General features: G+C 32.7%; 3 protein-coding genes across 7 annotated transcripts; 1 reads left to right on the top strand and 2 right to left on the bottom strand.

Annotated features, from left to right (window-relative positions):
- Nucleotides 1-214: 214 nt before the first annotated feature.
- LOC128885219 (uncharacterized) lies at nucleotides 215-4464 on the bottom strand. 3 transcript variants are annotated; one of them, XM_054139135.1, is made up of 8 exons: nucleotides 4338-4464; nucleotides 3946-4002; nucleotides 3706-3796; nucleotides 1781-3622; nucleotides 1519-1704; nucleotides 1021-1193; nucleotides 523-632; nucleotides 215-390 (listed from the first exon to the last, which is right to left on the bottom strand). In XM_054139135.1, exons 3-8 carry the CDS (start codon nucleotides 3766-3768, stop codon nucleotides 335-337), a joined length of 2430 nt encoding a protein of 809 aa, XP_053995110.1. In that variant the 5' UTR covers nucleotides 3769-3796; nucleotides 3946-4002; nucleotides 4338-4464; the 3' UTR covers nucleotides 215-334. The 3 variants fall into 3 exon arrangements, 2 of the variants coding, with proteins under 2 accessions (XP_053995110.1, XP_053995109.1); XM_054139134.1 differs by having other exon boundaries at nucleotides 3706-3793; XR_008459559.1 differs by lacking the exon at nucleotides 1021-1193 and having other exon boundaries at nucleotides 3706-4002.
- On the top strand, nucleotides 4424-9717 carry LOC128885223 (probable ATP-dependent RNA helicase DDX52). 2 transcript variants are annotated; one of them, XM_054139143.1, is made up of 13 exons: nucleotides 4424-4652; nucleotides 4739-4987; nucleotides 5062-5247; nucleotides 5322-5577; nucleotides 5661-5733; nucleotides 5830-6033; nucleotides 6119-6209; nucleotides 6279-6401; nucleotides 6483-6633; nucleotides 6696-6771; nucleotides 6839-7006; nucleotides 7094-7174; nucleotides 9534-9686. In XM_054139143.1, the coding sequence occupies exons 1-12, from the start codon at nucleotides 4566-4568 to the stop codon at nucleotides 7125-7127; spliced, it is 1698 nt and encodes a 565-aa protein (XP_053995118.1). In that variant the 5' UTR covers nucleotides 4424-4565; the 3' UTR covers nucleotides 7128-7174; nucleotides 9534-9686. The 2 variants fall into 2 exon arrangements, with proteins under 2 accessions (XP_053995118.1, XP_053995119.1); XM_054139144.1 differs by lacking the exon at nucleotides 7094-7174 and having other exon boundaries at nucleotides 9534-9717.
- On the bottom strand, nucleotides 7170-11681 carry LOC128885225 (protein halfway). 2 transcript variants are annotated; one of them, XM_054139147.1, is made up of 9 exons: nucleotides 11304-11484; nucleotides 10744-11028; nucleotides 9588-9864; nucleotides 9147-9461; nucleotides 8877-9046; nucleotides 8562-8744; nucleotides 8302-8460; nucleotides 8099-8215; nucleotides 7170-8030 (listed from the first exon to the last, which is right to left on the bottom strand). In XM_054139147.1, exons 2-9 carry the CDS (start codon nucleotides 10747-10749, stop codon nucleotides 7758-7760), a joined length of 1500 nt encoding a protein of 499 aa, XP_053995122.1. In that variant the 5' UTR covers nucleotides 10750-11028; nucleotides 11304-11484; the 3' UTR covers nucleotides 7170-7757. The 2 variants fall into 2 exon arrangements, with proteins under 2 accessions (XP_053995122.1, XP_053995123.1); XM_054139148.1 differs by lacking the exons at nucleotides 10744-11028; nucleotides 11304-11484 and adding an exon at nucleotides 11591-11681.
- Nucleotides 11682-12048: the final 367 nt, after the last annotated feature.

The following is a 12048-nucleotide window of genomic DNA, read 5'->3' as shown; positions in this document are numbered from 1 at the left end:
TAATCACACGCACATGAAATGAAATCATGATCGCAAATTAATATATTTTTATGTACTATATGTAGACATACATTGATTGTGTTAACAGAAATTACAAGACTGCAATTATTATTTGCAAGTGAAAAGAATGCGTTTGACAATATTTATGTATAAGCGTTCACTAGTTTGGCGTGTAAACGTTTTGCATTGTAAACATATTATAAACAAGACTATTTCTTAATATAAAACAAATTTATTAAAAATTTAGGCACGGAGTGGGCTTGTTTACACGTTATATCTTGTACGTGTACGCAACATAATAAAATTAGAATGATGAAAGGCACTAATACAAGTTTCATCGCCATGGTTTCCTTACAGTCCCAGCACTAGTACTCCTTTTAATACTATGATCTGAAAGTTAAAAGTTTCCGATTACATGTTTATAACTGACTACAAGTATAAATACATATAGGGAAAATTATTTGTAATAACTTATCGTACGTTTTACGTGTCGAAAAAGTCAAAGAAATACATATAACTTACATAAAATGTTTGGTGAGATGAGTTTTTCTTCTACATCGGATGTCCAAGTTTGACATCTAGATCTTGAGGAACATGAACGCGCAAACGAAGTTGGCTGATATTCTTCCATCCTAACGAGACAAAAAAAAAATTAAATAACTCAAAATATGTTTACCACTGCTTAAAGCTTGGATGCTTGTACTTGTACGCTACAATGATGTAAGAATGGATATGCAAATGTTCGTTTCCGTATTTCCTTTTTACACAAAAAGAAGCTTTCGAAATATATAAAACGTAAAACAGCATTGCACAAAGCCAGTCGTAAATTGTACACGATAAATATTAACTCATCTATAAAATTATGACAATAAATGTACTTAATGCAAATGGTAACAGCAAATAATAAAATAATTTATTTTCTTTTCATAGAATTCTACATCTTAGGTATTCATTGAATCTTCTAATGTTCATTGAATCTTCTACAGAGAACAAAGTAAATTATACTATGCAGAGTCATACTCCTTCAGTTTTTTCCTGGCTAAGGTCCGCTGAGTTGCAAACGAGTACGATCTGGCAGACATCGGACGTTCTATGCGAGATTGCTTGATTTCACGATCTTGCGCTATTACTTGCATTCTTTTCTCAGGACTTTGGGCAAATAACTCCACTATATTCATAGAAGCTGCATCGCACTTTTAGAAATCACAAAATTTATATAAACACTTTTTTAGTGAAAGCTCTCATTCTCAAGATGCTATTGTTTTATTTACAGATGATAGCGAGATAATAAATTTAAAAAACCATATGCAAAAGTTAACGATAAGCCGATATACCTTATCGAATAAATATTACTTGCGCTATTCTATCTCATTGCTTACCGATAACTATAAAATGTGAATAATAAAGTAGGAATGCCAAATATTATACTACGTATAACTAATGAAACCAGATTTAAACAGGTAAATTAATAATTATTAAAAGACATATAATATTCTATTAAATTGCTGCAAATGTTACCTGTAGTTGAAGCCGATGTAGAAAACTAATCTCTGATCGATTAAGCGGTGCGTCAACGTGAAGCTTCAGCATACAGTGCAAAGCTTCCTTGTATGTATTTTTCAAAGCAACTACGCGTTCTGTTCGCATCAATCTACGTATTAAATAGCCTCTAGTATATGCATTGATCACAGTTGCTGCTTCAATCTGTAACATAAAACTGTTGTAAAATTTTCGTTATCGTTTAAAATGGAAATATGAACTTGGAAGCATAATTTCTTACATGTTTACTTCCATATATTGTTCTATCGAGCACTGGTACATGAATCGTTTTACTATCTAAAGGAAATAATTGTCGACTAACATTCAAACGTTTCCATTCGTGACCCTCTTCTACCAATTTTTTTTCGTTAGTCCTTCTAACGTCTAATCGAGTCTCTGCTTCTTCTTTTGCAACCATAGTTACAGAATTATTGGTTTTATGTAACGATTCCATCTCTAATGTGTCTATCGAGAGCGAAGATTTACTGGAACAAGATTCCGGCTTACAAAGATTCTTTTCGGAATAAACATAGTCCAGTAGACATGGAATCAAGCTTGCATTATTCTCTCGTAAATGTGTTACTTCGTTTTCTTCTTGTAAATTACTTTTCAGATTTTTCAGATTTTCTGTACTACGATCAATGTTTTCAAAATGTTTTTCACTGTTAGGAGTGCCTTGGCTGAACGCGGTAGACAAAATATTTTCAGTGAGCAACGGAACTGAAATTTCTGGGAAGGATTTTTTGATCTCTCTAAGTAAAAGTAACTGTTGCTTTTCAAACTCCTTTTGGAGCAGTAACTGTTCTCTTTGCTGTCGAGACACTAATTCGATCATTTGTTTTTTATGCATTTCTTGTACCTTTTTGTAAACCGTTAAAAGTTTATCGGATGCGATAGAAGATTTTAAATTGAGTATAGAATTTTCTGTTGGTATATTTTTTGCGATTTCTTTTATAAAATTATTGCTCGTCGAAATTGTATTATCTTCGCTCTCTGTGTATTTGTAGATTGGAACATCGGTACTGCTTAAATTTTCCAAAGAAACTCCATGTTTGTACGCCGATGGGGAAGTAAAAGAACTATCGTATTTTTTCCCTTTTTCAAATCTCTGTTTCTTTTCATCTTTGTATTCCTTAGGATACCGTCTATCATATTTCATTTGAACGTTACTTCTGTTCACATTTTCATTTGCTAGCATTGTTTGAATACAATCAACAGATCTTGCGAATGGGTATGCTACGAAAAAAGGTTCAGATTGTGTCTGAAACGAAAGTGACTTGCACAATTGGGAAGTGGTATAAGAGTCGCAATTTTTTGTTTGTTTCGAAGAAATCCTGAACGATTCTACGGGAATACAATGTTTGCTCTTGGACTCATTTTCCCATTCCATCTTAGCTTGTGCGATATTCCATTCTTTCCGACGTACTGTATTTGTACACGATGTTGGAACATATTCTGTACAAGGATCAGTAGTTGAACTAGACAATTCCATTTTCATATGTGCCAGTAGTATGGGACTCGGAGTATCCAACACATAGGAACCTTGACGTACTAATTTAGGAATATCTTCTGTATTATGCAAACCATTTCTTTGGTATTTTTCATCTTCTCCACAGTTAGGATTTCCCAAAGTCAATGGAATAATATTTAATGTTTTAGGCACTTGTGGTTTCAAAATCTCTGACTCTGTCGTAATAGTACTAGGTTTCGTCAAAGATACTCCGTTCTGACAATTGTCCGCAACACCGCTCGTAGCGATCAATCCTGGTCTCGAGTAAATATTAGAAGCTATATTTATTTGATGGTCAGATGTACATTCTGTGTCTGACCTGTGCTTATTCCATGGTAAGATTTGTTTTGCATTTTCATCAGGACTTTCAAAAGTTTCTGGCGAAACATCATCGGTATCCATAACATTTCTCTCATTCCGATTGATATTGTTGCACTCAAAAGGAATTAAATTCTCTTTTGAATGGCAATGTCTTTTTTTAAATCGCGAATCACGTAAAGCCATTAATTGTTTTTCTAGACTAATTGCAATTTGTTTATAAGCGGACATTTCCTCTCTAATATCTTTAGTCATCTGAAAAAGAAAAAGAAATTCCATTATAAAATAAATACTATTCAATAAAAATTATTATAATGCAACATAATTAATATACGTACCATAGGCGGTAAGATAGGAACTCCGTTAACTTTGATACACGAAATATACGATAGACCTTCCATATTTTTATCAACTCTCTAAACAGATCTGCTAAAAACGACGTTAAATATATACTTAGAGAAAAGATAAATTAACCAAAGAATACTTATTTGTCCTGATAATGGCTCTTGTCTAAGGTGGATAGAAAATAAAATATTTGTTTGCACGCCAATCAGAAAATATTGTATTAACAAACATACCGTTCGTTTTCACGAAGATACGAACAAAATAATTCGACGATAATGTTACATAGTTATCTGGAAAAAAATTAAATAAAGCGTTACAGATAATAATGGTAGTTTTTATTTATTGACAAGTATAGTCGTACAACATTATACAATAATATAAAAAATATTACATAAATGTAGGTAAAGCTAAATTAGAATTTGTGAGCATTAAAATACTTTATAATTGGTACTTTATAGTCTACATACTACTATAAACTATACAAATTTTTTTGCCAAATTTTCTGTTGTAATTCTTAAAAACACGCAATTAACATAAATTAATATTTAAGAACAATACATCGTCACAATACTCGTTATTTGTATCTTAACGATTAAAACATTGAATCAAATCGGATACTGTTTACCTTGATTCTAGTTAAAGGAGTGCAATTTCTATTTGTAATTTGTAACCATTCGTAATGTGTGTAGTAACGGTTGTAACGTAACGATTTAACAGGTTGGGTTCGGTTTTTCAGTATTAGTAGAGACCAGTTGGTGTTGGTCATGGTGTGTTGGTGACTTTCTATCAGAGCAGATCACAGTGGCTAGCACGTGTTTACCCAAATTGGTTATTAAATAGAAAAGAAAGAACGATGGACGCATATGAATTGTTCCAAAAACTTTCTAGTGGTGTGAAATTTGACAAAAGGCGTTTCCATGCAGAGGCAGAAAGATTTCAGGTAGTCTTTTAATATAATTCAGTTTGCAAACATTAGTATATATTAAGAATACTCAAACAGTTTCATAAATATTTGGTTTGCAATAGCTTGTCAAAAAACAGATTAAAGATGTGTCCAAGAACGAAGAAAAAACTACAAAATCGTCCAATGACACAAATTGTTCAACTTTAACCTCAAAAAGAAAGTACGACAAAATTGATAACGATATAGAAAGCACAGATGAGTTAATATTGCTTGACGGAATATCTATTCCTAAAGATGGAAGGAAAGAAAGATCTAAAAAGCATAAAGGATCTTTAAACGAAGAAAAACAACTAAAGCTGAAACAAGAAAAGGTTTGAAACATTTTTTTTTACTGCAAATTAAATAATTACAAATATGAATTTTTAAGGATTACTCTTGCATTTAGATTAATCAGTTTCGTAATCAACACTGCATAAGCGTGACAGGTAGTCGTGTGCCAGAACCTATATCAAACTTTATGGATCTATCAACGATGTATCATGTATCCGAAAGATTAATAAACAATGTTATGAATTGTGGTTACGTAAATCCTACGCCGATTCAAATGCAAGCCATGCCTGTTATGTTGCAAGTAAAGTAATTGTAACTTTTAATTAAACTATAAAATAAAATACTTTTTTTTTATTATAATTACGATTAAAACAGGGTAGACAAATATTAGCTTGTGCTCCGACTGGATCTGGTAAAACAGCTGCCTTTTTGTTGCCAATAATTCATTGTTTAGGCGGAGCACAAAGAAAAGGATTCAGAGCTATTATTCTAAGTCCTACAAGAGAATTAGCTAAACAAACGTATAGAGAATGCGTACGTCTTAGCGAAGGTTATAATTTTAGAGTTCATATCATAAGTAAAATCAATCAAGCATTGAACAAATACGGACCTAAAAGTTCACAAAAATTCGGTCAGTATAAAATATATAAAAAAACTTGCTTCAAGCAAATTAATTTAGTTAGCTAACACAACTAAGATATCGTTAATTTATAGATATATTAATTACTACGCCAAAGAGAATAATATTTCTTTTAAATCAGGATCCACCAGCTGTGTCGTTGAGCAAGTAAGCAATGAAAACTTCACATTTATATATTCGCAAATTGAATTTCACTATGACACTGTTAAAAGAAATAATATTTATACAATGAAATCTGCATAGCGTCGAATGGCTAATCGTAGACGAGGCGGATAAACTTTTCGAAGATGGAACAAGGTGCTTCAGAGATCAATTGAAAACGATCACAAAATCATGTACAAATGAAAGTTTATGCACGGCAATGTTTAGCGCAACTAATACTCCTATAGTGACAAGATGGTGTCGACATAATTTGAAGAGTCTCGTAACGGTTACCGTTGGCCACAGGTTTGCATTATTTTCTTGTTTTTTTGTAACGTTTTATTGATTATTTGCGGACGCAATGTATTTAGAAGCATTAAATTTATCATAGAAATGCTGCAACCAATATGGTAGAACAGGAACTTTTATTTGTTGGAACGGAAAGAGGAAAACTCGTAGCTCTTCGAAATATTATTCAGAAGGTAGGATATAATACCATATAAATTGATTACCATTATTTGATTACAATTATGTTGTTATATTCGATAAAGGGAGTATTACCACCTGTACTAGTGTTTGTACAAAGTAAAGAAAGAGCGCAAGAATTGTTTAACGAACTTATATACGATGGAATTAACGTCGATGTTATTCATGCCGATAGAACGCAAACACAGGTTATTGGATTATTGCTTGAATTATTACTCATCAACAATACCGAATTCAATAGGAATCTTGTTATTTTCCTTTTGTTTTAGCGAGACAATGTTGTTCGCTGCTTTAGAGAAGGAAAGATATGGGTTTTGATATGTACAGAATTAATGGCAAGAGGTATCGATTTTAAAGGTGTAAATCTTGTCGTTAATTATGATTTTCCACCATCTGCTATTTCTTACGTTCATAGAATTGGTACGTATTTCTAAATTAAAAGAGTGTGTTGGAAAATTTTAATCATCAATTAAGTAAAACAGGTCGTACTGGCAGAGCTGGACATAGAGGAAAAGCAATTACTTTTTTCACCGAGCAAGATACTACAAATTTGAGGAGGTAATTATTAACCATTGTCTAAGTTAGTAAAAGGAGTATAAAAAGTTCTATTATATTAATATTTTAGCATAGCTGCTGTAATGCGAGAGTCTGGATGCAATGTTCCGGAGTACATGTTAGCCATGAAAAAACATACGAAAAAGGAAAGACGAAAACTTGAACGTAAAGCTCCTACCAGAGAAACAATATCTACTATACCAAAATTTAAACGTACACACAACAAAGGAAGACAGAGGTAAAATGCTTTTACATGTACATTTGTAATAACATAAATACGACTCTATAATTCAGTTTCTTTTTTTTTTTTTTTTATTCATTATAGAAAGCACGTTGAAAACACTTTTGATAGTAATTGAAAAGACAATAGATAGATAGTGAAAATCATGGAATAATTATCATCCAGGTAATAACTGATTATTATTTACAAAAACTTTGAATTGTGTATTATACACGATAACATGAATAATAATATCGCATGCATTGTAAAAATATTCCATCGGTATATTTTGATTATACATATAATATTAATCAACGTTATACGCCAACAGTAATTTTTAATTAAAAAAATATCACATTTTTATTACACAATAACAATACCCTAAATTTACGTATCCGATGTGCGTTACTATCCTGCATTACGACATACCGCAATTATGATGGTCCCTGTTTAATGAATGCGCATTCCAAGTCAATGTACACATGTACATTTGAGAAGGCACTTACAAAGAGACATGGTACTTGGCGAAATATTAACATACTTCATTGGTGAGTGAATATGCTATTACATCGTTTAGTTTAAACGAGTGAAAACTTAACAATTTACAGTCGCATCCATAAAAGATCAAACCATTCGATGCAGATGACAGAGCTGTTATCGGCGAGCTGTCGCGAATATGTTTAAAAAATGATTAAATTTTTCAAATTTGAAGAAATGGTATCATGATTTTGCTTGATTCATTCGATGAATTATGGATAACAATACAACATTACGTCTCACATAGCCAGTCACAAGGTAATTTTGGCATTTTGTTTGCTGGCCATGGAAGATAACCTGCTGTTTTGAAAATCCAATAATCGTAAGATACTTTAGCTATCAGACTTATTAGAAGTACAACTTCCGTGGCAATAATGTAGTAAATATAGTCTGTCCAATCTCCCGGATAGACGCACATCTTCGATGGTTCTAAATCAACCACTTTTTCCTTTACATTTTCACACAACACTTCATCCGAATCTAGTATGCGAGTTTGTAGCCATCCCTGGAATGCAATTTTAAATAGAATATCATGCATATTTATCTACACATTCAAATAATGTATACAAGCACCTTTAAATATTTAGCCGTATTACAATCGCAATGCAGTTCGTTTCCTCCAAGTTTGACCAATCGTGAACTGATAATATTTTTATCATGAGTATTAGGACTCAGAATGTACGTCGGAAGCTAAAGATATACAAGTTGCAATTTAGACCGTTCACAATTATTCATGTTCATTATTTATTATAATATTTATAACCGCTGTTACTTACAGATTTGATTTTGTTATATCGCAGACTAAGCAGAGCATAGTTGTCCAAAAATTTCGATCCTTCTAATTTATTTATGGATGATATATTATTATAATCTGCATAAAATTCTCTGATATCTTCGTAACATGGATTAGTGCTAAGATCGTCCAATGCGGTAATCTACGGTATTAGTTAACCGCAATAATTAAAAGAGACTTGAACATTTTATCGAAATTAATACAGTTTGCATAGAAATATGAGATAGCGTAAAATTTACGTACGTTGTTGTACGAAACATTCAATGTTATGGTATTGCGAGGTAATTTTTCAGGTAATTCTGTGATTTGAATTCCACTGCAATCTACGTTTACCGCTAAAGTCGGTGGTTTCCCTGCAGCGATATCCCATCTTCCGAAATTGCATTGACACTGCCAATTATCCCCTTTCGGGCATTCCGTTTGCAACTGTAACAAAGGTCAAATAGTTTTTAAATATCGAATATTACATTAATACAATCGTCGTCGTTGCTTGGATTATGTAAATTAAAGCATTAAATGCTACAAATGTTTGTCTGTATTATATTCAGAAAATATTACCAAACTTAGATATCGAACTTGTTTTAAAGGAACTTGCTCTGTAGTGTTGAACCAGTGCCATGTTTTACTTGCTGAGCATACAGTTTCATTTTCGCGATTGAAATTAATCTGTTTTTCTCCCGTCTTATTGATATATTCATAGATGTTGTGACACCAAAGTGTATTTGTTCCTGAATGTAACAAACTGTGTTACTTCTACCCAACATCTAAACAGTATTATTATCAAAATATCAAATCTTTTTTTTGTTTTATTTTCATGCATTTACCCACCTGAAATGTCCAGCCATAATTCACGCCCATTCATTGTATTTAAGGCTGGCAAATGCGTAAGATTGTTATAAGATAAATCCAAAGTAGTGAGTTGAACTAGGCGAGTAAGCGAATTATTTTCTACTTCGATGAGACCATTGTTCGAAAGATTTAAACATAACGTTGGCGTCATCATCCGAAATTGTCCTTTCACCCGATTAATTCTTCCATCGGTTATCGCAAGTGATTTTAATCTTCTCCATCTAATTTCGCTTACATTAAATACATTTAATGTTACATTTCTCATATGTATATAAGATATATTCGATGGAAATCCTGTAATAATGAAAATACTATCAGAAGATACTCGAAAGGTACAGATCTAACATATAAATATGATCGTTGCAGAAACTGTTTGGCGATTCGTCGAACGATAATGTAATACGGTAGTGTTATAACGACCTGCACAAGAAAGCTCGGATTCAAAGTTTCTACTGTCCAAATTGCAGCAAAGAACAGCATCGCCCTCGGGATTATTAGGGGCAAGAATGATCTTTTTGCAGGAACATCCAGTAGTCTCCACCGTGGGACATTCGGATGATCGTTGATGAAAACACTGTTCCAAGAGTCCACCGGACATTCCTGTAATCGACGTCGACGAAGATGTTTGTTGATCTTCTTCTGTTCGTGCGCTTGCTACTCCCGCATACAAGCACATCATTATGGCAAACCACTGCATCTGTAAATGTGGTTAAACCTTTCAGACGAATAAAAATACAAAAATTTTGTTGTACCTTTTAAGTTCCAATGTATGTACAAGTACAGTTGTTACGCATTAATTAAACACGACAGCACGGTAATCGTGACTGATCGAGACACTGAGACTGATATAACATAACAAAAATTGGCTAAATTAAACGCAGTTTTTACACAATATATACGTAATTACGTACATACTATATATGTTTGCGAGTTTTATGTTTTCTTTTTTTTCTGTATACGCTACAGTTTAAGCTTACCGCTATAGATTTCGATGTTTATCGTATTAAACGATTAAAAATATTGATCGAGTTTCGTGTATTATCCATTCTATATTTGTATGTATATAACCATGTATTTAAAAATTTGCATGCTTTGCACGAGAGCAAAAATATTGTAACGAAAATGATAGTTGGTTTTTTGGTTGGTTGGTACATATTAATCGTAATATGAAATTTAAACGTTAACGTTTCAAACAAATAATTATACGTATATTTTATAAATTCTTCTATTGAAATTTTACGATTTCAAATAAAATTATGCAAACTACTTACGGAAAGAAAATACTAATGAGTATATTGGAAAATAAGAAGTTTATCGGATATTTTAGTATAATATTAAAAATTATATTAAGTATCCGTATTGCGTCGAATAAAGAAACAAATTGTGTTCAAAGACTACATCGACAACTTTGACATTAGCTAAAGATTAATATATTTGAATAGCAGGAAATTGAAAACGGACTGGTTATTTTCGTCATTTGTAGGGAATACAAGAAAAACAGAAAAATGAACGTATACTTTAAAAAGATAATTCGAGGAAAAAAATGTTGATAAATTTGTTGTTTTATTTAAATTACCTTCATATCGCATAGGTTTATAATAGACGAGATAACGATCGTAAGAATTCCAGCTACATTGCGAGAAAATTCTTACGATGAATTCCCTTCGATTTATAGTAGAAGTATGTTGTCCGTAGGAATTGTATCATACAAAATAACTCACAAAAAAAAGCAATCACAATTGATAAGTAGAATTTTGTTTGTTTTTGCGAAGAGAAAAGTACACATTGCGCATTCCCATTAAAAACGTGGGTAAATTAATTCGTTTAAGAGTCTCCGACACTTTGGGTCATACGGGTCGACCTATTAATGAATCAAAATTGGTTAGCTGCTGGCAGAACCCGTCACTTTATTCACTTTATTACACTCGTTTGCCCCGTATCCGTATGAACGATAAATCACTATACGTATACGAACGGAGCTAACGTTTTCTTGCTTTGATTCTAATCCTAATACTAAACGTAAGTCAATTACGAAAGCAACGTTGCAAAAGTATTTATGATTTCACGTTATGCGTAAAAATAAATGTAAACGTAAACATTCGTTGGAATTATTCTCGATAATGTCAAGCTTGGTACCAATATTTCTTTCTTCATCCGTAACTCGTATTATCGATTGCAAATATTCTATATAGGAAGAAATTAAGATTATCAATGATATCGTTCTATGCTGAAATATTATCAATTCGTATAGCGCCGATTACTAAGGATTACATCGTTGTCACGTAATTGGATACGGTTACTGTTCGTGAATATATATATATATATATATACATATGTACATATTATACATATCTGCACTCAATAATAATTATTCTCAACACCGCTTTTTGGTAATTGTCAATATTATACGTGTCATTTTTAACCTCGGTACCAGATATCCGATACGTGCACGTATACAGGGTGTCCCATAAATGTTGTAACACCTTGAAACGGGTGGTTCGGGAGGAGATTTGAAACAACTTTTTCCTTAGCGAAAATATTGTTCGAGGCTTCGTTGAGCATATATTAACGGAAAACACTGACCAATCAGAGCGCGAGGATGCCGATGGAGCGCTCGCGGTAGCCAATGAGCGCGACCGCCTAGCGCGTAGCCTACGCTCAACCGGCATCCTCGCGCTCTGATTGGTCGGGGTTTTCGCTTAATATCTCCATAACGAAGCCTCGGACAACATTTTCGCTAAGGAAAAAGTTGTTTCAAATCACCTCCCGGATCACACCTTTCAAGGACTTCCAACATTTTTGGAATACCCTGTATATAAGTACGTATTTATAGACACATTTTCTTACGTGTAATGTCTACTTTTTCAATTTTACATTTTAT

This window comes from Hylaeus volcanicus, chromosome 2, assembly GCF_026283585.1.
Source record: "Hylaeus volcanicus isolate JK05 chromosome 2, UHH_iyHylVolc1.0_haploid, whole genome shotgun sequence".
In the NCBI taxonomy this organism is placed as follows: domain Eukaryota; kingdom Metazoa; phylum Arthropoda; class Insecta; order Hymenoptera; family Colletidae; genus Hylaeus; species Hylaeus volcanicus.
This window is presented reverse-complemented; position numbering and strand designations above follow the sequence as displayed.